At 47.5% G+C, this 19,500-nt stretch overlaps 3 protein-coding genes and 1 long non-coding RNA gene across 7 annotated transcripts in view; 2 read left to right on the top strand and 2 right to left on the bottom strand.

Moving 5' to 3' along the window:
• Positions 1 to 765, top strand: part of LOC142884807 (uncharacterized) — a 4,626-nt gene extending 3,861 nt beyond the window's left edge. Inside the window, exon 2 of the long non-coding RNA XR_012926203.1 lies at positions 66 to 765. This is a non-coding gene — a long non-coding RNA (uncharacterized LOC142884807). The remainder of the gene's footprint in view (positions 1 to 65) is intronic.
• LOC142884805 (amyloid beta A4 precursor protein-binding family B member 1-interacting protein-like) overlaps positions 1 to 5,212 on the bottom strand; it is a 10,971-nt gene extending 5,759 nt beyond the window's left edge. The window contains exons 1-3 of one of the 3 annotated variants that reach the window (XM_076020718.1): positions 5,079 to 5,212; positions 1,108 to 1,170; positions 185 to 287 (exon numbers count right to left, since the gene is read on the bottom strand). In XM_076020718.1, the coding sequence (XP_075876833.1) occupies positions 185 to 287; positions 1,108 to 1,170 (166 nt within the window). In that variant the 5' untranslated portion in view covers positions 5,079 to 5,212. Of the gene's footprint in view, positions 1 to 184; positions 288 to 1,107; positions 1,171 to 3,741; positions 3,847 to 5,078 lie in introns of those variants that run through there. The other 2 variants (XM_076020719.1, XM_076020717.1) reach the window with 2 other exon arrangements.
• The window catches only part of LOC142884806 (annexin A13-like), a 20,004-nt gene extending 504 nt beyond the window's left edge, over positions 1 to 19,500 (bottom strand). Inside the window, exons 1-11 of one of the 2 annotated variants that reach the window (XR_012926202.1) lie at positions 19,330 to 19,500; positions 18,744 to 18,819; positions 18,059 to 18,153; positions 17,804 to 17,974; positions 17,600 to 17,633; positions 17,012 to 17,091; positions 16,478 to 16,546; positions 15,495 to 15,596; positions 15,322 to 15,397; positions 15,120 to 15,232; positions 13,908 to 14,549 (exon numbers count right to left, since the gene is read on the bottom strand). Coding sequence is in view for 1 of the 2 variants with exons in the window: in XM_076020720.1 (XP_075876835.1) it covers positions 14,430 to 14,549; positions 15,120 to 15,232; positions 15,322 to 15,397; positions 15,495 to 15,596; positions 16,478 to 16,546; positions 17,012 to 17,091; positions 17,600 to 17,633; positions 17,804 to 17,974; positions 18,059 to 18,153; positions 18,744 to 18,819; positions 19,330 to 19,344 (951 nt within the window). In the remaining variant the exon portion in view is untranslated. Of the gene's footprint in view, positions 1 to 13,602; positions 14,550 to 15,119; positions 15,233 to 15,321; positions 15,398 to 15,494; positions 15,597 to 16,477; positions 16,547 to 17,011; positions 17,092 to 17,599; positions 17,634 to 17,803; positions 17,975 to 18,058; positions 18,154 to 18,743; positions 18,820 to 19,329 lie in introns of those variants that run through there. The other variant, XM_076020720.1, reaches the window with a different exon arrangement.
• On the top strand, positions 6,901 to 11,743 carry LOC142884800 (uncharacterized). Its single transcript, XM_076020708.1, has 6 exons — positions 6,901 to 7,555; positions 7,654 to 7,859; positions 8,180 to 8,350; positions 8,432 to 8,584; positions 8,676 to 8,742; positions 9,233 to 11,743. The coding sequence occupies exons 1-6, from the start codon at positions 6,943 to 6,945 to the stop codon at positions 10,834 to 10,836; spliced, it is 2,814 nt and encodes a 937-aa protein (XP_075876823.1). The 5' UTR covers positions 6,901 to 6,942; the 3' UTR covers positions 10,837 to 11,743.

The raw sequence follows: 19,500 nt of genomic DNA, 5'->3' as shown, positions 1-19,500 counted from the left end.
TGATCCTGTTTTTCACCACATTTCCATCCTTCCTCCACTGCTCCTCCGCCACTGTGCTCCTGGAGGTTGCTGGGACCCTCTGGCTCACTAACAAAGAGTCGCTCCCCGAGTGCAAACGGTATCTCCTGGAAGGCCGCCTCGGAGACTTTGTGACTCATCAGGAGCAGCTGAGCCTGGTCCTCACCACGTAGGTCCGTGAAGCCGATGGAGAGGGGCCGGCCGTCCTGCGGTGGAGCATCATACTCGTCGGGCGGCTCGTCCGCTGCGTTCTGCGCAGCCTTCAAACTCTGCAACCAAGCGGGGAGTCGGTCAGTGAATTGAGTTGGTGAATAGTGACGTCACGGCAGCTGTGAATTACTGAGGAATTAGTGGACACTCGGACGCCAAGTTCAACGCACAGATGTCTCAACGGCAGTGGCGCTTTGTGGTTTTGTGGTCGCAACGTGAATAAAAAGAGGAATTAAAGTGGGTCGTGCATTTTGCGACCGGCTCTGAACGTGTGCTGCGGTCCTTGCACACGTGTCATCTCAGCCCTCAACCTGCACTTTACCACGCTCTGTTTTTCGACATGGAACGATAATAATAATGGACACATTGCAGCCACCCTGCAGCTGAGACGTAGTGGATTGATAACAGATGAAATAGCAGCTGGTTGAGAAATAGAAAAAGTCATTATCAGAAAATCTGTAATGTCTCATGATCTCTTAGTTTTTCATGTAACAAGCTGATCTAAAGCAGATATTGAATAAAAGGAATAAAAAATGAGGGGGAAAAATTTAAGATTTTAGTCATCAAGGCCCCGCAGCTTCTGTCAGACTCCCAATTAAACCAGAGCTCTGCCTGCTGCCAGCGAGCCGCTCTGTCTCTGTGATACTGCATCTTGATGCTGCCGAGAGCCAAAACACCTTGGAACTCCTTCAATTTAAAGGCCTCAGAGCTCAGAGAGCTCATTGTGCCGCTGGAGCTAATCAAGGTCTGATTACTTCAAACCCCTGTTGTTGTTGTTGTTGTTGTTGTTGTTGTTGTTTTTCAGACCCAGAGAGCAATTGACTGAAAATGCTCCTGTCCACTTTGTCTCAGTGTGTGTCGCCACATTAGTACACTCACATTAGTGAGGTCGTCCATCTCCCCCATCAGGTGGCTGAACATGGCGTCTATGTCATTGTCCATCTGAAAGAGGAGGAACAAACACAGGTTTAGGCTGCGGAAGCGTCAAAGTCGTGGAAAAGCATCAGGAACTCCAGAGTTGTATGGCGACTGAATATTTTGAGGAATGCGTCATGCAGACACAAGGAGGGGATCAAAGGTCAAGGTTTGTCTAACCTGCGTGGGTGTAGAAGTATATGTAGACACATAGTTCTATGTTATCATACATACATCCTTTTAGTCTGTCGCGTCGATTAACCCCCATTACCTTCTGGCAGTGGAGGATCAAACTTTTCAAGACAAATCAAACCTTCTCTTTTTGGATTTTTTTAGATTATTTCTCAACTCCACATGTTGGAAAAACTTTGCTAATGTGTTAACACTGGAATTCAGCAGTATAGGATGAGGTCACAATGCGGTAAAACAAAAAATGAAACACACTTTGAAAAGGATTTTTATTTCACAGCCTCTCAAGTCTGACGGCCCCCGTGACGCAGACATAAATGGCACATATTCACCAAATTAGACAAAAGAAAATCTTGCATAAACAAACTGAGATGGTTTTGTTCAGTGTCTCTGTGAGGAAAATAATATTCACGCCAGGATTTATAACTTTTAGATCTCTGTCACATGACAACTGGAAGCTGCTCCGCATGCCGCCCGGCTCGTCTGCATGGATGTGGTGCCTCTGCCGGCTCACGGCTGCGTGTTCGACATCCATATGGAGCGTGTTACGTACGCTGCATGGTAAAGAATGAGGCGTCGGCCTGCCGCCAGCCCTGTGAGGGCGTTTGATGTGTTTGGTTATCATTAGTGGTGGATATAAATCAGCTGCACAGCCGCTGGAGCAGATTGTCGGTGTGTGTGTGAGCAGGTACGTGTGTGTGTATGAACACGTGTGTGTGTGTGTGTGTGTGTGTGTGTGCGCGTGCGCGCGCGCACGTGCGTGTGTGCAAATAGGAAACAGCACTACCTTGCAGAGGAAACAGTGAAAGTTGAGTTCAAAATGTTGGTGAGATTTTGACACCCCATCGACTGTCGCACCTCACAGACCTTCACTGCCAATGTGGACAACAAACACCAAACACCTCCAAGCACACCGCCCCCAATCAACATAGTGAGTATTTCTTCTTAGATCAATGTTTGAGTTTTACTATTGTTCAGTGGCGGGCTGTGCATTTCATGCCTAGGCCATCCCTGACTTCACATTTAGTCCACACTAAATTGATACGCCTCATAATATCCTGAATATGACACTATGGCTAGAGAATCCATAGAGAATCACACTAACACATCACCTTCATATAGTTGACCTAGTCGAGCAAAACTGAAGCATTTAAATTATAATTGAGACTAAGTAACTAAGGCCACTTATTCTGTCAAAACTTACAAATCAAATTCAATTTTCAGAGATTCTTCATCAAAGTTTTAAATCCACTAGAGCTGTACTGTCCGAGCTTAAACTCTTGTCCAAACTTGTCCAATAAACTGCCCATTGTCGCAGAGTCGTATGGGAGGCCAATGAGACAATAACGAAACATTACTATTCAATAAAAAATAGTAATAATATACAATAACTATTGAACTATTAGATTATTAAATAATTGAACATGTTGGCTCAGCTGCTGCGCCAATATGCCTCATTATTTACATTATATTTCAATATATATTAATTGCAGATGATTCGGCAGATAAATCTTCATTTTCTCCTTCAGCTGTTATGGGTTCGCCATGGGGGCAACCGGATCTCCAGGTTGAGTTCAGTCTGTAAGGTTCTCAATCACAGGACGTGTATGTGTGAATTTCAGTGTAAAGCCAGCCAACTCGCCTTGGCATTGCATATTCTGATTGGCTATGGCAACTAACTGCGGTCCATTCACTTACAGCGGACAGGAGCCCGCTATGTCGGTTCTGCTGGCCTAAGGCAGATTTTATAGAACCTGACATCTTGCTAAAGCTTGCTAAAATATGATTGGATAAAAACTCTACTGTAATATATGACAATGGAAGCAACACAACCAAGTGGATATTATATGATGTGATAAGAACAGACTATAGATAATAACTTTATTGTCATATTTACAGGAAAATGTACTTTTCTAAGTATGGTTGGGCCAGCAGAGAAGGCCTGGCTGGCCCTAATGGCCCACCACTGCTATTGTTAAGATAATTTATCAACTGGCTGTATTTAACTATAGATGCCCTGTTGGCTACAGCAACACCAAGGTCGCTACATTGCCCCCTGCTGGTGACCCCAGTTACAGGCCAAGTGGAAGATGCTCCAGACTAAAAGAAAAAACTGGAAGCACTGCTGTCAAAATATTTGCTTAAGCAGATCCTTGTGCCAGAGTTCACTCTTAGAAAGGTATATGGTACAATTTTTGCTTTAGTTAATTCTGAGTGACTGGGATACTTATGTTGATGTTGTCCGCTGATTGAGTTAATGAATTTATGCAGAATGTGGTTTTTGAATGTGTTTCTCAACCTGAACCGCTGATTTTTAGTGTTTGATACTTGCTCATATTGCTGGTGCCCAGTAGCAGTCAAAGTTCACACACATTCCCATGAGAAAGGCTGCCTGTTGCTTAGTCTCACCTTTTCACTTCCTCTCATCAGACTCTCACATCAGCATCGGATGGCAGAATGTTTGTGCACGAATGAGATGCCAAGACGTACGTGATTGTTTTATCTGGGATGTGGTGAATATTTGCAACATACAGAGACGGATCGCACCAGTCCAAAAATAGACTCACATTAAAGGCACAGAGTCTGCCTAAGGAAATTTTGCTGCAGCTCAACTGTTAAAGGTGAAAATTGAAGGCGGTCTAAATATTTGCGGAGCAGCTCAAACATCTCTTTCGCTCTGTTTGACTTTTCCGCTGATGTATTCTATACATCCACTCTGCAGCTCCAGGAATGCTAAGCAAGAGAAAAAAAAAATCGCTGTGGCGCCAATTTAGAACCAAATGTGCTGCTGCTGCTGCCACTCTGTCTTCCACTAGTTCTTCATGCACACACACACGCATGCATGCACACACACACAGAGCTGAGGGTATCGTTTTCAGCGCTGCCTGTGCTGTTCAGTCTCATGTCGTGTTTACACTGGGCAGTAAACAGAGCGTTCATTAAGCTGTAATAAAGGGGGACGAGCGCTGAGCCGGTGGCCAGTATTGCTTCCATATGAAAGTGAAAATCTGGGCTAAAAAAAGTGAACGGCACCTTTAAGGCCGGCTAGAAATGCTGTGCTGCATATTGAGGAGTCTGAAGGTCCGCTTTGGTTTCTTATAGTCATCAAAAATTCACTGCACCCAATGATAATCTTTGTCTCCATTCTGTCTGCAAACTAGCCAGAAATGAGAAGAGTTCGCAGAAAGTGGAACTCAGCTCTTGGTAATGTCACGAAGCACATCTATTACGTCCCTGAGGCTGCCTCACTCACCAAGTGTTGTTTACGCCTTGTTTAAAATGTGTGAAGGGTTGACCAAAGCATCAGTTTTAGCAGAAGGCTGTAAACAGAAGGCTAAATCCACCAACAGTTTTTTAAAAAGACAGGCGAGGCTGCCCCACGCCAGTATGAAAATTGATTTAACATGGGTCCCTTAAATATCACTCTGCTGTCCTGCTGTGTCCAGTCAGCCGTGTCTAACAGGCTGACGAGCCGATGCAGGAGCTGATTTCTTTGTCTCGATGGTTGGGGAGAATCAGCTGCTGATGGTGAACAGACACAGCAACACGTTTTTCCTACTTTTGACTGCAAACTCGACGACTTGCACGAGTGTTTGTCCTAAACTAATGCTGATGTGGCTGCTCAAGTATTTAACTTCTTTACCGCCACTGTTGAGGCGTCACCAGGTCACATTTACTCTTTCTTTTTCTATATTAATGACCAAGTTGTACCAGCAAGAAATCACCTGATTCATGTGAGGTCTTACCTTTAACGTCTCCGTCTCGCATGGGAACTCACGAAGCAGTGATGGGTCAGTGTGTCACTAACCACAACTAATGTTTCCTCTGCTGTGCATGAATTAGCTGCATTTCCTGTCAAATCAGGAAGTGCGTCTATCTCAGTCAGCGAAGGGGCGTGCTTTGACAATCGGTGTTGTACACGAACTGTGCAAACTTCATTTTCTCACAAGTCTTTAGATCTTCTCAGATGCTTTAAGTTGAGGCCTGTGCGTTCTCTGTCGTAAAAAGGCAGAAATGGTTTCGCTCAGATCCCTAAAAAGGAACAGATTTTAGGCCAAACTCAAGCTACGCCAACCTGCGTGGTGCCTGTTGGTTTGCATGGTATGTGGGAGGACCGTCAACATCACGCTCTCTTTATTTAATGCACCTTTTTATTTTGTTTAGCACATTTTTCTTTATTTTTAACACAAATGCTTTTTAAAGTTTAAAGTAAAAATATAAACTTGCATTCCCCTGACGTGTTCACATCCTCAATCTTAACTGAAAACACCTGCGTGAGCCACCACAGCTTCAAAATACCACCGTTGCACGAGGCAACAAAGCATGAAGCGTTGAAACTGGATGACGATATGTACGCATCACTGCTTATTCTTTTTCTTTGAGTTCAGCAAGTTAAAAGGTTCAAGGTTGATTGTCAGGGGCCTGTTTGGCAGCTCAAGGAAGAAGAAAAATGCATATAGTCAAAGAGAATCACCAAAAATAAACCAGCTTTTAAAGAAAGGCGGATCAGCTGTGACAGTCGACCTCTTTTTTTATGTCATACGCAACTGAAAAGGGTTGAGGAGGCCATATAGGGCCAAAGACACCACACAACAGTGTGTAGCTACACCACTATTAACCACAGTGACAGAAAGTCTGAAGAGATGTGCGCAAACACACCCAGCTCTGGCTGTTGCACTGGGGTCGTGTTTGTTATATGTGGTTGTGTGTGTGTGAGAGAGAGAGAGAGGGAGGGAGAGACAGACAGACAGACAGACAGACAGACAGACAAAGACAAAGACAAAGACGCTTCACTGATCACTAACTCTGTGTATTAACATGTGTCTGAATTCCACTTTGCAAATGACAAGTGATGGGAAATGTCTTGGCGTGTCTCATGTGGCCCTAAAGCTCCAATCAAAGCCATGTGGGGGTCACAGGAGGGAAACGAATGTGGCAGTAAAGCAGTTTTTTACTGGAGAGACTTCTTTTGGCTGCCGTTTGACAAGATCCCAGAGTGGTGTTTAATGCTGCTCCGTGATCAAACCTTCAAAGGCTTATAAAGCAGATAATTGAACTTGTTAAAATCCCACCAAGCTGAACTAAAGTGAAATCAAAGAAGAGTGTTTCCTCTATGAAGCCTTTATTTAAATTAAAAAAAAACAAAAACATATTAATCCAGCGCTCATTCGGGCTCTTTGATTGTTCCCAGTGACTTTGGGGGGGGGGGGGACAAAAAAAAAAAAAAAAAAAAAAAAAAAACATTGGAGAGGCGCACATGCACCGCTGCAGTGGACCGGAGTGACTCGGCACAGTGGTATGTCCGGGAAAGCCACGGGTTAATTTAAGACTAGGAGCACAAAGCCTGTTGCCAATTAGAAGAAGTGAGCGCCACATGTGGGGCCAGACGGAGCCATCTCCAGGAGAGAAGTGGGCTGGCAGAGACCGATGGAGACGAGCTGAGTGTGCGCGCAGCCTCTCGGTGCGAATTCACAGAGGAGCTCCGAGTGTGGACAGAAACAACGACAACAACTTTGAAGATCTAACGCCACTGAACAAGAGTTGCACAGAAAAGGGACCGTTCGCCGCCTGCTTTCAGCTCGGTTATTCTCAATCTGTGCGCACAGCAGCATGACGCGAATCCCAGCCGTCATTCTGCTCTGTGCGTGTGTGCTAGGTGCAGTCGAGGGCGAACCGGAGCTCTGCCGGGGGCCCCACTGCTTCAACAGCCAGGACAGGAGCCGACCGTGCTTCGGGGCGCACTGCCCGGGCCGGCGCCAGGTTCACCAGCCTGCGCAACCAAGACCGGGGCTGGTTCACCCCGCGTTGCAGCAGGATGCTCAGCACGGCCACCAGCAAGCGCCGGTGCCGTCCTACGCCATCATCCAACCCCGGCAGCAGGACGGCAGGAGGACCAACCCGAGGACCATCACGGCGGAGGTCTTCCACCCTGGCTGCGCCGGCGGGACGTGTCCCACCACCGTCAACCGCCAGCCCGCGCGTGAAGAGAACGCGGCGCGGGAGTGCAAAGGCATCGGGTGCAAGCTGCCGTCCCGGATGCGCCAGCAGCAGCTTGCCAGGGCGTGCACGGGCGACGGCTGCGGTGCGCACGGAGAGGACGACAGGGGAGCGCACGCCACCCCGGTTCACGTGACGGACCGAGCAGCGCAGTTTCTGGGCGACCTACCGGACTTTGGATCGGAGCGCGGGGCCTGGATCCAGTTGACGTGCGACATGAAACCAGGTGGGTGTCGCCAAGGCTGAGCTGGCCCGAGGAGACAGACGGGCAACGGGCGCCTCATCCAGGCAGGTGACCGTCTGTGTCTGTCTGGCCGCATGCAGGGAACAACGAGGTCCCCGCGGAGGACGCTCTGGTGCTGCAGCTGCAGCTCTCCAAGGACCAGGAGAAGCTGGTGGAGGCCCTGAGGGGCCAGCAGGACGAGGTCAGGGAGCTGCAGAGGCTCCTGGGCGAACAGCAGGGGACGCTGGTCAGCCAGCAGAGAGAGATCCTGGAGCAGCAGAGGAGGATGTTTGAGCAGATGGAGGAAGTAAGGAGGCAACTGTGACTGATTAGCGAGGAGCAGTTTTTTTGGTTGTGTTAAAGGTCATATAATGCACAAAAACAGCTTGACCAATGCTCCCTGTTACACTAAGCACTAAAGTCTAAGTATGAGGTTATCTGAATATTTGAAGAGTTTATTTTGGGATTAATTCCTTGGCAGTAAAATGCTTCTACAGTAAACTGAGCACTCGATTCTACATGGAAAACTACATTTAAAACTTGTTAAAAAGTTTTGAATTGGGTAATAATGTCATAACTAAGGTGGATATGAGACTAGTGATGAAACTTTTGTCTTCTTACCTCCAGATTAAAGCCCAGTACAACATACTGACAGACACCATCAAGCAGACGTCCTTCCAGAACCTCCAGGGGGAGCTAGATAGCCACATGGATGCACTGAGCGGGAAGGTCAGAGGTCATCAAGCTCAGCAGGCGCTCTCCCTGCACAAGGTGGACATGGAGGCCAGCGTGATGGAGGTGAGCCCATGCAGCTCATTTCTTCAGTTGCACAATTTTGAATATTCGCGCCTGACGGGAAGTGACGTGTGATGTTGTCAGGTCGGCCCCTCCCACCTGGCGTGCGGGAGCTGCGACTCGGACGAGTACTGTGGCTTTAGCAGCGGCCGCCCTCGCTGTGAGAAGTGCACCATCTGTCCCGCCGGCTTCTTCCTTGTGGCCCAGTGTTCGGTGCACGCAGACCAAATCTGCCAGGTTTTTAGCGACGTCGTCTTCCGGACAAAATAACACCTGCTTTCGAATGTTGGTTGTTTTTATTCACCTTCTTGTTTCCCGTTACCTGCAGGACAGAGACGAGTGCCTGGAAATAAGTGATCTGTGCGGAGACCAACAGAAGTGTCTGAACACTCCAGGTAACATTGAGCACATTTAGCCCTCTGTTTACAACCTCCTGCTAAATCTGATGCTTGCTTCGACCTCCCGCAAGTTTGCTAAGGGCCAGGATTTCTGTGGAGCGGAGCCACCATTTCTTATTCAGACAGTGGCAGGCACGCACTCAGGGTTACACCCTGGACAAGTCGCCACATAGAAAGACAAACAATGCACCACCGTGTCGCCATGAGAAAAGATGAGTGAAGTGAATTTTGCCATATCCACTGGCTTAACATTCTCACTCAAAAAAATGAATATGCATTTGTATTATTGGACCTGTGCAATTTCACTTTATTTATTTTAAACTGTCTTTTAATCTTGTTTTACTCCTCTGTATAGAGTTTGCACCATACTGCAACTTTTTTTTATACCTTTTTTAATTTGACTCCTTAAAAGCTAAAACAAGTAGTTCTTATTTGTGTCTTCACAAATGGCAAATTTCTGACGGCGGCTCTGTTTGCTCGCCTCCAGGTGGCTTCAGGTGCCACGGCATGACGGAGCGTGACGCCGCCTCAGGAATGTGCGGCCACGGCTACTTCTTCAACTCGGACATGGACGAGTGCCAGGCGTGCAACGAGTGCGACGGGGACGCGGTGGCGTCGCCCTGCACCGTCGCCGCGGACGCCGTCTGCAGCGCCCCTCCCCCTGCCGACACCCCGTCGGCCCTGTCCCTCTCCTGGTCCGGCCGCGCCGCCCTGCCCGACGCCGAGGGCCACACCCTGGATCATGCCGTCCACCGCGTGCAGCTCCACGTCCGGGGAAGTGGCGACTCGAGCCTGGTGTCTCTGGACGGGACGGGGCGGCTGACGCTGAAGCAGCACGGCCTGCTGTGGCTGGACGGAAACCTGGCCGTGCGGCACGGCTGCCGCAGCTTCATGCAGGTGGGCATCAGCGTCAACGGCAGCGACGGCTCGGACGGAGCTCGAGACCTGAGCGGCGTCCGGGTGGAGCAGCGGGACGGCAGAGCGCTGCAGAGCCTCAGCATCAGCGGCGTGGCCGAGGTGGCGCCGGACGAGGCGCTGTGGCTGTGGGTGCGCAGCGCCAGCCGCCACTGCAACGAGAGCGGCCGCGGCCTGCAGCTGCACGAGGCCTCGGCGGCGCCGGCGCTCAGCTTCCTCTGGCTGTCCCACGACACCGGCGCTGTGGCCGTGACGGCGCAGTCGGCCGTGTCCTCGCACTACCACACCAGCTACCGGCCGGAGTTCCGCACCACCTCCTCCTCCGACCCGTACGTGGTCTCGCTGACCCACGACGGGCGCGGCGTGCGTTTTGCCGAGGGCGGCACCATGCGCTTCGTCCTCCAGCAGGCGCTCTACTCCATGGGCCAGCCGTGCATCAGCGAGGGCTTCCAGGTGGTGGCCTACCTCAGCCGCAATGGCACGGGTGCCGAGCTGTGCCGCAGCTTCAAAACGGGCGTCCACTACCGGGACACGTCTGTGTCGCTGTCGGGAGCCGCGGCGGTGGAGCCCGGCGACGCGCTGGCCTTCGAGATCCTCTCGCCGGCTCAGTGCAACGTGCGCTTCTTCGCCGACGACACAGCCATCAGCATCCTCAGCCTCGTCTGGGTCCCCGCCGCGCTCTCGTCCTCGCTGTCCGCCTCCGTCTCTCACGCCGGCCTCCCGTCAGGCGCCGTTCGCAACAAGCCTCTGTTCTTCCGCCAGACCAGCGACCCGGTGGCCCAGGTGGACCTGCAGGAGGTCCGAGGGTCCGCGGGCCAGAAGCGTGATTTCGTCTTCAGGGAGGGCGGCACAGCCAGCCTGGCTCTGGATCTCAAACTCATTCACTCGTGCAACCTGCTGAAGGTGACTCTCCTGCAGCGGAGCGACCCGGAGAGGTTGACGGGAGGGATGGGGGGAGGGCGGGAGGCCGAGGGAGGGCGACCCGTCCCGCTGGCCCAGCAGGTGGCCGGCCCGATGGCTGAGGGCAGCCACTGGGCCAGCGTCAGCCTCAGGGCTTCCTTCCAGGTTCAGAATGGCACAGCGGTGTTCTTCACGCTGGACTGTGTACGCGGACGTGTCAACCAGATCAATCACCAAACAGGAAGTGGAGTCTCCATCCTCTGGGTGGCAGCGTGATGTCGGGGTCCTCCTGTGAAGGACCTTTCAAATATTAGTGTGCTTTGTTTTCTTTCGTTTTACTGTACACATGACATCATGTCTTGGATTGGAGTGCAGCCAATTATCAATGACATCATTCGCAGCCAGGGTCTTAGCAGAGCATCAAAACCATCAACTGTCTTAGCTTAGGCAAGATGACTGGCAGAGATGATGAGGAGCTCATTCAGGTACCTGTTCATTTCAGTTTGAAGTTTTGAAACTGACTCACTCTTGTGAAATTAGCCGCTTCTTAGCTTAGCTTAGCAAAGACCTTTGGAGAGCTTGCAGGCAAAGGTCTTTGGAGAAACATCCATATCTTCAAGCATCTTTGATACCTTCTGTCTGGTTTCTGTTTGCTGCTTGAGCTCGACAGTGGTACTTCTGCTTTGCTAAGCTAAGCTAAGACAAGATAAGATAAGTTATTTGACTTGTAACAGCAGCTTCTTCAGTGTGGGTGTGAGCCCTTCATTTCCTCCTCCAAACACTTAAAAAACATATTTTTCACTGCTTGATTTTGTATTTAATGCAATATAGATAAAGTAAAGAAATAATATGTTGGATATGATATTAATCTAAACATGTAGCATTGTTCTTTAATGATCAAATCATTATTTTTAAGCCTATTTTTGTGTGTTCCCAATAGTCATGCTTTATCGCATCATTGTTTTAACTCAGGCTTTCTGTTTGTGGTTTCATTTGTTTTTATTTTCAAATAGCATGTTTATAATTGTAATCCTTATTTTTTTTTTTACAATATCTTCTCTAAATGTAATAAAGTGTATATTTGATGATTAATTTTAAATATAATACAAATTTTAGCCTGATATATTTTTGTAGCATTCTAGCATATAAGGAAGGATCTCATTAAATTGAGTTGTTTACATTTCTCCATTGTGAATAATTTGTTCCCCTCAATCAATAATAAAAGCATGTTAATGTTAAAATGTAAATAATAATGATGACAATAATAATAATAATAATAATAATAATAATAATAATAATAATAATAATAATAATAATGCAACACATGTAGAGTCATCTCCCACAATGCATCTGGGGACTGATCATCCATTCTCCACGCAGAGTGTTTGCTCTGGGCTGGAGGTGCCTGCCAGGTGTTTCCCATTATGTGCAGAACTGAGGCTCTTTATCGTGAATTTGAACAGCCCAAATTATATTAGCAGGAGTAGTTAACCCCCCCTAATGGTCCTCCATGTACAGCCAACTAACGACTCGGTCCCAGAATGCTCTGCTGCAGCATGACATCAAAAGGAATCCTGTGCACATGTTGGGCGGAGAACAGCAGAGCAGTGCGGTGAATATTTTAGCCTTTCAAGTCATGACCTGCAGGTTAGTGTGCAAGCTAGATTACTCGATAAATCATTGTGACTTGATCAGGAGGCATGGGTTCTTTTAAACCTGTATGACCAAACATTTGTACAGAGTAAAAGATGTGAAAAGTTCAGTATAGTTTTGATGTGCTTTTACATTTCCTTTAACATCAGACTGTTTATTTCTCAAATTATTCTGGAACATTTTTTTAAGCAAAAATAAATACGTCATGCAAATAATTTTTTTATTTATACGGAAACAGAGGGATTCACGTTAACGTTGTTTGCAATATGGTTTTGTACCACTAGATGGTAGTAAATCCTACACGCGGACCCCTTAAATGCCATAAAAATGTATGACAATGCAAAAGATGAGCTACATTTTAGGAACGCGACATTTGCTATCACTTGAAACACATCAAAACCAAGATCAAACATTAAAATACAATTAAGATGAACATGTGGAAAAACAAATGTAATTTCACCGCACGTATATGTGTGTTGTTTTTGTTTTACTTGGAGAAATACATTAATGTAAAAGAAAAGAAAAAATAAATTGTAACCATCTGGCTGATGGATGACAAAGTGGGTGAGTTGTGATTGGTGAGGTGGTGGCAGATATTTAAAGGTCACACTGTAGGAATGGTGGCGGCGTCCGACTTCAGCGGTCACTCTGACACATTAACACGAGATGATGGAGCACAGATGTGGAGAAAGTCAACACAGATGTTGTGCCAGCGTGTGGATGTGTCTGAAGGGAGGAGTGTTTGTTTGCTCTGTCAGTCTTCCTCACTGTCCAACATGAAACATGTTGGGCTTCTTGTTTCTTTTTCTCTAAATTGTGGGACCTTTTTTGAAACAAGAAACCTCATGAATCGACTGACTGGATGAGTTTTGATGCTGTGCCACTCCATCAAACATTGATGGACAGACGGACTGGCAGATGAATGGATGAATGGATGAACAGATTAATGGATAGATGGGCAAACATATGGCTCACAGACTGAAGGTGGTTGAAATCTGAAAGCACCTTTGCACTAAACTTTGCTCTCAGAAGCAGCTCGTCGAAAGAGGAACAGCAGAGAAATAGTGTGTCTGGCTGCAGTCTGCATGTGTCTCTGCATCTGGAAGCATTTCTCTCTTGTTTTGAACTCCTGCTCCCCTCTGTTACCCCAAGGCCTCTCACTTTATTCCTGTGTTTTGCATTAAGTGTTTTTATCTGGCAGAAATTGTGCAGATTTTTTCCTAAATCTTGCTATTGGACTGTTTGACACGGTGAGATTTTTTGTTTTTTAAACATACGTATATTTCCTAAATAACACCTTCTCCGGAGATTGGACATTTTAGGAGGAAAAAAAAAAACTTGGGCAGCAATATCAAAAGGGTGTACTGCTGCCCCCTACAGGAAGTAAAGATAATACAATATTTTGCGGCGTTATCGTTTATTCATATAATTTATTCCACCTGCAAACACGTCAGGTGTGCAAATACAGACACGTCTTTTATCATACAACACAGTGCATTAATGTGTTTTAAGTATATTAGAATATTACAGGAATTAAGATATTAGATACAATTAATTAAGAGAAATCTCCAGAGGAATTTAATCTTTTCTTGGTTTGCCGAGCAACAGGTGCACCTGTTTAAATTAAAACGATAAGAAGAAGTTTCAGACAGTCACTGGACTGAAACTGTGGATGTTTTGTTTTGGTGTTTTACAGACAAAGAACTAGAAAACATCTTACGTCAAACAAAACATGTGAGGCACCACACAAAAAAAGGTTAAAATATCCAGCTGAAACGTTGCTGGGATGTTCTACAAAATCCCGACAGTGAGCACTAAAATGAATTAACTTTTTCGACATCAGTGTGACAAGTCGGCACTTGCGTGTTTGAAAAATGAAGTAAAGTCGGCACTGCCCATCTGAAAGGCATCGTGGAGGAAAGTCGTAATGAGGAGTGGTGAAATGTGTGCTAGAATGAAGGAGAAAAACGGGTGTTTAGTTTCCATCGAGCTGCTCGGCTGCACAAGTTCAATGTTTAAAAGCACCACAGTTTTATAGGCAGTGAGATATTGTCTTCTTTTTTATACGAGTTGTTATGCTATGATATGTTAGGGTATATGCTGTTGATATTTGGTCACTGTAGCAGAAGAAGTGGTGGAGGACAGATGGACAGCAGGTGAGAACAAGGAAAGAGAGGCTGAGCAAAACGAAGCCTGTGGGAAGATGACGGGACGAGTCAGTGCAGAATGGCAATGAGGAGGCGTTTGAAGTCGCCGCCGCACTCAGAATCCAGAGCGTCCTTCAGGGTGACGTCGTACTTCTCCAGGTACATGTCCTTCACTGTCTGCAGGTCCAGCTGTTGGTCAGGGGGGGAAAACATGCTGGCGTTAAAACATAAATCCCATGCGACTGCTTGAAGCGTTTTACGTCTGAGGCCGTCTTTCTCCTGGCCCCGCCCACTCTCCTCTGGCCCCATCCCCTGGCACTCTGTCAGCTCAGCACTTGTCGACAATGATACGCACCTGCTCGGCCTTGCCGATCAAGCTCACCTGGTGCTTGTCAGCTCATCAGGACACAGTTCATGATTTCCACTCTGATCTTCTGTCCCTGCTGGCTCATCTCTCTCTAACAAAAAGCCTGACTTTTTGTTAGTTTATTTTCATTCTTTTGAATACTTACTTATTTTTTTCCTGAACTCAATCCCACCTGCAGTTCACTTCACTGGCTTCATCTCTTACGCTCCTCCCTGGTCTGATTCACTCATTAATATCTCCTCGCTTGCCCTCTGAGGTTAAATGCTGTCTATCTGTTAAAGTCCACAGTCGGCTGTTTGGCTTCCTGTCACAGCAGCTCTTGAGACTCGGCCTGTGTCTGTTTCAGTACATAACAGGACTAAAAACTGGCCACAGGGGGGCGACAGACTCGCCTCAGACCGGCCCACGATGATGCGGATGAGAGTGTCTTCGTCAGTGCCCGCCCCTTTCATGGCGGCGTTCAGGCGGCGGGCGAAAAAAAGTTGCGGGTTTTTGGCACACCTGACTGTAGGAGAGATAACAACACACACACACACAAACGTCAGCCGCAAGTTAGGGATTTGTGAGAACAGCCTGAGCCGTGCAAACACCCACCTAGGGTGACGTAGCAGTCCTTGAGGGTTCCTGTGGCCTCGGAGTCGATGGTGTCCAGGATGTCTGTTCCTGAAAGCTGTGAGAGATGACAAGGAGCCGCTGTTAAGTTTGGGAGAAACCAAAAACAAACCAGAGTCGAACAGGAAATAATCATGCAACGTTTGGGTGCGTACCGACTCGTAGGCCTTGAAGGTGGCCTGGAGCTGCATGTAGTTCCTGTGAGTCAGGATGTAGCTGAAGGTCGACTCGTCGGTGCCAAATTGACCTTCTCCTGCCTGGAGGACACAACCACAGCTTTCAGTTTCAATGACTTTTGCAACACGAGCGTGAATAGAAAATGAGAAAAAAATCTTCCTTCATTTCTTTTGCTTTGTCCAGATTCCAGAATGAGAGTGATCAGTTCTTCAATCAGTCGTTTGTGTTGTCACAAAGGTCATTGATGCCTCTCCTCCTCCAAGGTTACAGACCATAATGACCAAGGCTGGTCTTGCTTCTGCCCTCTGAGACTGCCTTGTTTTCTAACCAGGTCAAGCATGTGAAGGCTTCAGTTTTAGCAGGAGGCTGCAAACAGAGCGCTAAATACGCTGCTTTGTATTGAGCATTTTGGGGAATAATGACTGGCTCAAGGCTCCTTGCAGGGGAGTTTGCAATAAAAAAGATGAGAAAACGGGTATCTTATGGGACTTTCAGATTACATTTTTGTAATCGAAGGATCAGATTGCGTCACTGGAGTTAGGGTGTTAAAATCAATGAGCACAATGTGAGTTTCCTCACATCTAGCGGCTTCTTACGCAACCTCGTTGTTTTCCAACCCAGATGGCTGCTACAGCTTAAACAAACACCTAAACCATCCTGGGGATTTGGGAAATAATCTTCACTGTTCGTGGTAGAAACGCTGAAATAAAAAGCTCTGCTGGCCTGACAGGTGATGCTTCTCCGCTGCACCATTTAACTCAGGTTCCAGGGATTCTGCCGCGACTGGATGCCAGGACGACCTCAATCCTGGAAATCCCCATGAGAAATTAAAGGCTTTGATTTAATTTAAAAGCTGCACGGCGCGAGTTCCTGCACTCATCCACGTAAATCCCAGATCGCGTTACTTGGAAAACACTGAGCCCAAGGTTTGTGCGGAGGCGATCACGTCATGGAACTCTACCTCGAACAGGGACGTGGCGTCCTGCTGGGCCAGATCCTCGTCCACCTCGTAGCCCTCGTCCCTCGCCGCCTGCAGGCGCCACAAGGGAACAGGGAGACAAGGAGCAGACGAGAGGTTAAAGCCGATGGATTACGGAGGTGACGCGTGAAGATGGAAAAGATCTGAGGAGAAAAGGGTTGGGTTTGGGGGGAGGGGGTGGTCAGACAGAAGAATGAGGAAAATAATCCCAGGCATTTGCCGGGATAACAATCATCTGCCAACACTGGAGAGGCGGTGAAACATGAGTCACAGAGTGTTTTCCTCTCCCTCCTGGTGGGCAGGAAGACGGAGGGCGGGAGCGCCTGACAATCATGTGGTATGTGGCCAAAGTGTCGGCGGGCCCAACAATCCCGTCACTGCAGCGGAACAAGCTGCACATTCTCCCTCTCGGCCTGCGTGGCCTCCGTCCAGATACGAGACTTCCAGCCTGAATCATTTTGCCGCAGCTCCCTCTGCGCGTTTCCTGACCACGGAGGCAGAGTAACGAAGTCGTACCTGCAGCAGCGCCACCAGCAGGTTCCGCACATCGCCGCTGGTGTCGTCCTCGATGTCGGCCTCCAAATCACGTTCGTTCACTGCAGGGGGACAAGAGGAAAAAAACAATCACTGCTCTCTCCACTGACAGAATGGAGGACGTCTGTGAGAGAGACTGCAAAAAGTCCTCAGAAAGCAAATATCCAGAGGCTTATGATGAGGAGAACGTGTTTCATCAGTTGTGCAAGAGACAGACACTGGCTTGGTTTATCTTGCTCTTGAAATACAATAGTTTACAACCGCATGCAGCAGTTCACTGCACTGAATATGTAATAATATTGTTCTAACGTTCATATATACCAATATGATGTATAATATTTCATTTAATATTGCTGTTCACATAACCACTATTATTATTATGATTGTCAATATTAATGATAACTGTAGTATATTTTTGTACAGAAAATACATATAAGATAAAAATGTGAAATTATTAAATAAAAATAACAATAATGTAATAACTGTTATTAAAATGGTTCTTGTTTCTTTCTAGCATTTGATAGCTGCCAACATGTATTTAGTGGACGTTCCATGGTATCAGTTGCTCACCCTGAGCGTAGGCCAGCTTGTAACTGAGGATGTCCTGTCAGGAGCCAGAGAGACGACATTAATTCAGGTTAAATACACTCTGCTTGACATTCTACCCTTTAAAAGCAAGAAACATAGTGTTTATCAGCAAGAAAAACACTGCATGTGGTGACTGATTGCACATTTAACTCTCTTTGCGCTGTCTGTGTCACAAGTAAGACACACCTCATTGGTGGCCGTGCACAGGATCTCCACCAGCACCGCCTCGTCCGTTCCCGCCCCCTTCATGGCCTTCCTCAGCTCCTTGGCGAAGTAAACCTGGGGCGGGTCCAGCATGGCCACGATGGCGTTCTCGAAGCTGCCGCTCAGCTCCTTCTTCAGCACCTCCTCCAGCTCCTGAGGAGGCACGCAGTTAGCGTGTCTGCGCGTGTGTGTGTCTGCGTGAGTGAGTGATTGTGTGTGTGCGTGAATGCGACTCACATCGTCGTACTTCTCAAAGTAGGCGTGTTTGATCTCCACACGTTGGTCTTTAGAGCGGTTGGCCAGGATCTGAATGATGGCGTCTTCATCCGTGCCTGCCACATGCACAAAAAAACCACAGCAGCGTCACGTTATTCGGCCTTTTTCCCCTTGTTTAAAACATGGAGTCACCCGCATCTGCAGAACCATCAGTCACCCCTCAGTTTAAAGAAAGCAGAAAACTGCTGTTTTCTTGCACCTTTTAAATGTTTGCAAAGTGACCTTAGAGGTCAGAACCAACAACTAGGCAGGGGTGCACTAGTCACTAACCTGGCAGAGCTATCGTGCCCTTTGTGACATCACAACATACTGTTTTCATATCTCATTAGACAAACTGTGTGAAAAGTGGAACAAGGTATTTGTTAGCTTGTTGCAAATTCATTCCTGATGAACATTCATTCATTCATTCATCTTCTATAGCCGCTTATTCCTATTCAGGGTCACGGGGGTCTGCTGGAGCCTATCCCAGCTGTCTTAGGGCGAAGGCAGGGGACACCCTGGACAAGTCGCCAGTTCCCGCAGGGCCACCCTGATGAACACCTTATCTTGAAACACACAACATCAATCTAAACATGAAATCTCCCTGGAAGTAAAGTAAATAAAGAAAAACTCCTCATGCATGGAGAAAGTGATAACTTCTACTTACCTAAACCTTTGCAGGCTTTCCTGATGGCCTTGATATCAGTGATTACATCAAAGTCCTCACAGGGGAAGATGGTGGGCTTCAGAGGAGGTTGAGAAGTTATGCACATTTTCACAAACACACTTTCAGATGAGTTCCACTGGAATATACATAATTTATTTATTTTTATTTGAAATACTCATGTATCATTTCCCCTGGAGATGACAGAGTTCCTGTTGGAGCTCTAACGGGACATGAACACTCTGGTTCCCGCAGGAAAAGGGTGCAGCCTCGCTGACTCATCCAATCTCAACCCAACACACGGCTTCCTTATTGATTTTTGGGCATTTCCTCACAATCATCCCGCAACCTTGTATCCCAAACTAAACAATCGTGCATAAAAACGGCAGAGCCGCGCACAAAGGAACTTCCCCGCATCTGCGGCTTCCTTTTCCTTCCGGTTAATTGATGAGTGCGCCACTTCATTTCTGCTGCATCACTTCTCCTTCCAGCTCCATGAAAGCTGAACTCTCTCAGTGACACATCAGGGAACAGCTCCACGCTTCGCCTCGGAAGTTGGAGGAAGTTTAAGGAAGTGCACTTTTCCTACCTGAACGTTGCCCATGATGTCCAGAGCAGATGTCTCTTCGTACTCTGAGAAGGATGAGAAACACAAGGTGCGCGAGTTGGGATGTTGAGCTGGTGCGTGATGCGTTCAAGTCCGCTCGGTTGCCACTGCGGCGACGCAGCTCTGTCCGACCGGTGCCGCAGCGGTGACGTC

This window comes from Nelusetta ayraudi, unplaced genomic scaffold (assembly GCF_046127955.1).
Source record: "Nelusetta ayraudi isolate G7.1 ecotype Tasmania unplaced genomic scaffold, CSIRO-AGI_Nayr_v1 ptg000011l, whole genome shotgun sequence".
Classification (NCBI taxonomy): Eukaryota; Metazoa; Chordata; class Actinopteri; order Tetraodontiformes; family Monacanthidae; genus Nelusetta; species Nelusetta ayraudi.
The sequence above is the reverse complement of the archived record's forward strand: the minus strand, read 5'-3'. Positions and strand labels throughout refer to the sequence as shown.

Coding starts and splice junctions, on each gene's coding strand:
- LOC142884800 (XM_076020708.1), top strand. CDS start 6,943: ATGACGCGAATCCCAGCCGTCATTCTGCTCTGTGCGTGTGTGCTAGGT. Junction 8,585..8,675: donor ACGCAGACCAAATCTGCCAG/GTTTTTAGCGAC, acceptor CGTTACCTGCAG/GACAGAGACGAGTGCCTGGA. Junction 8,743..9,232: donor GAAGTGTCTGAACACTCCAG/GTAACATTGAGC, acceptor GCTCGCCTCCAG/GTGGCTTCAGGTGCCACGGC.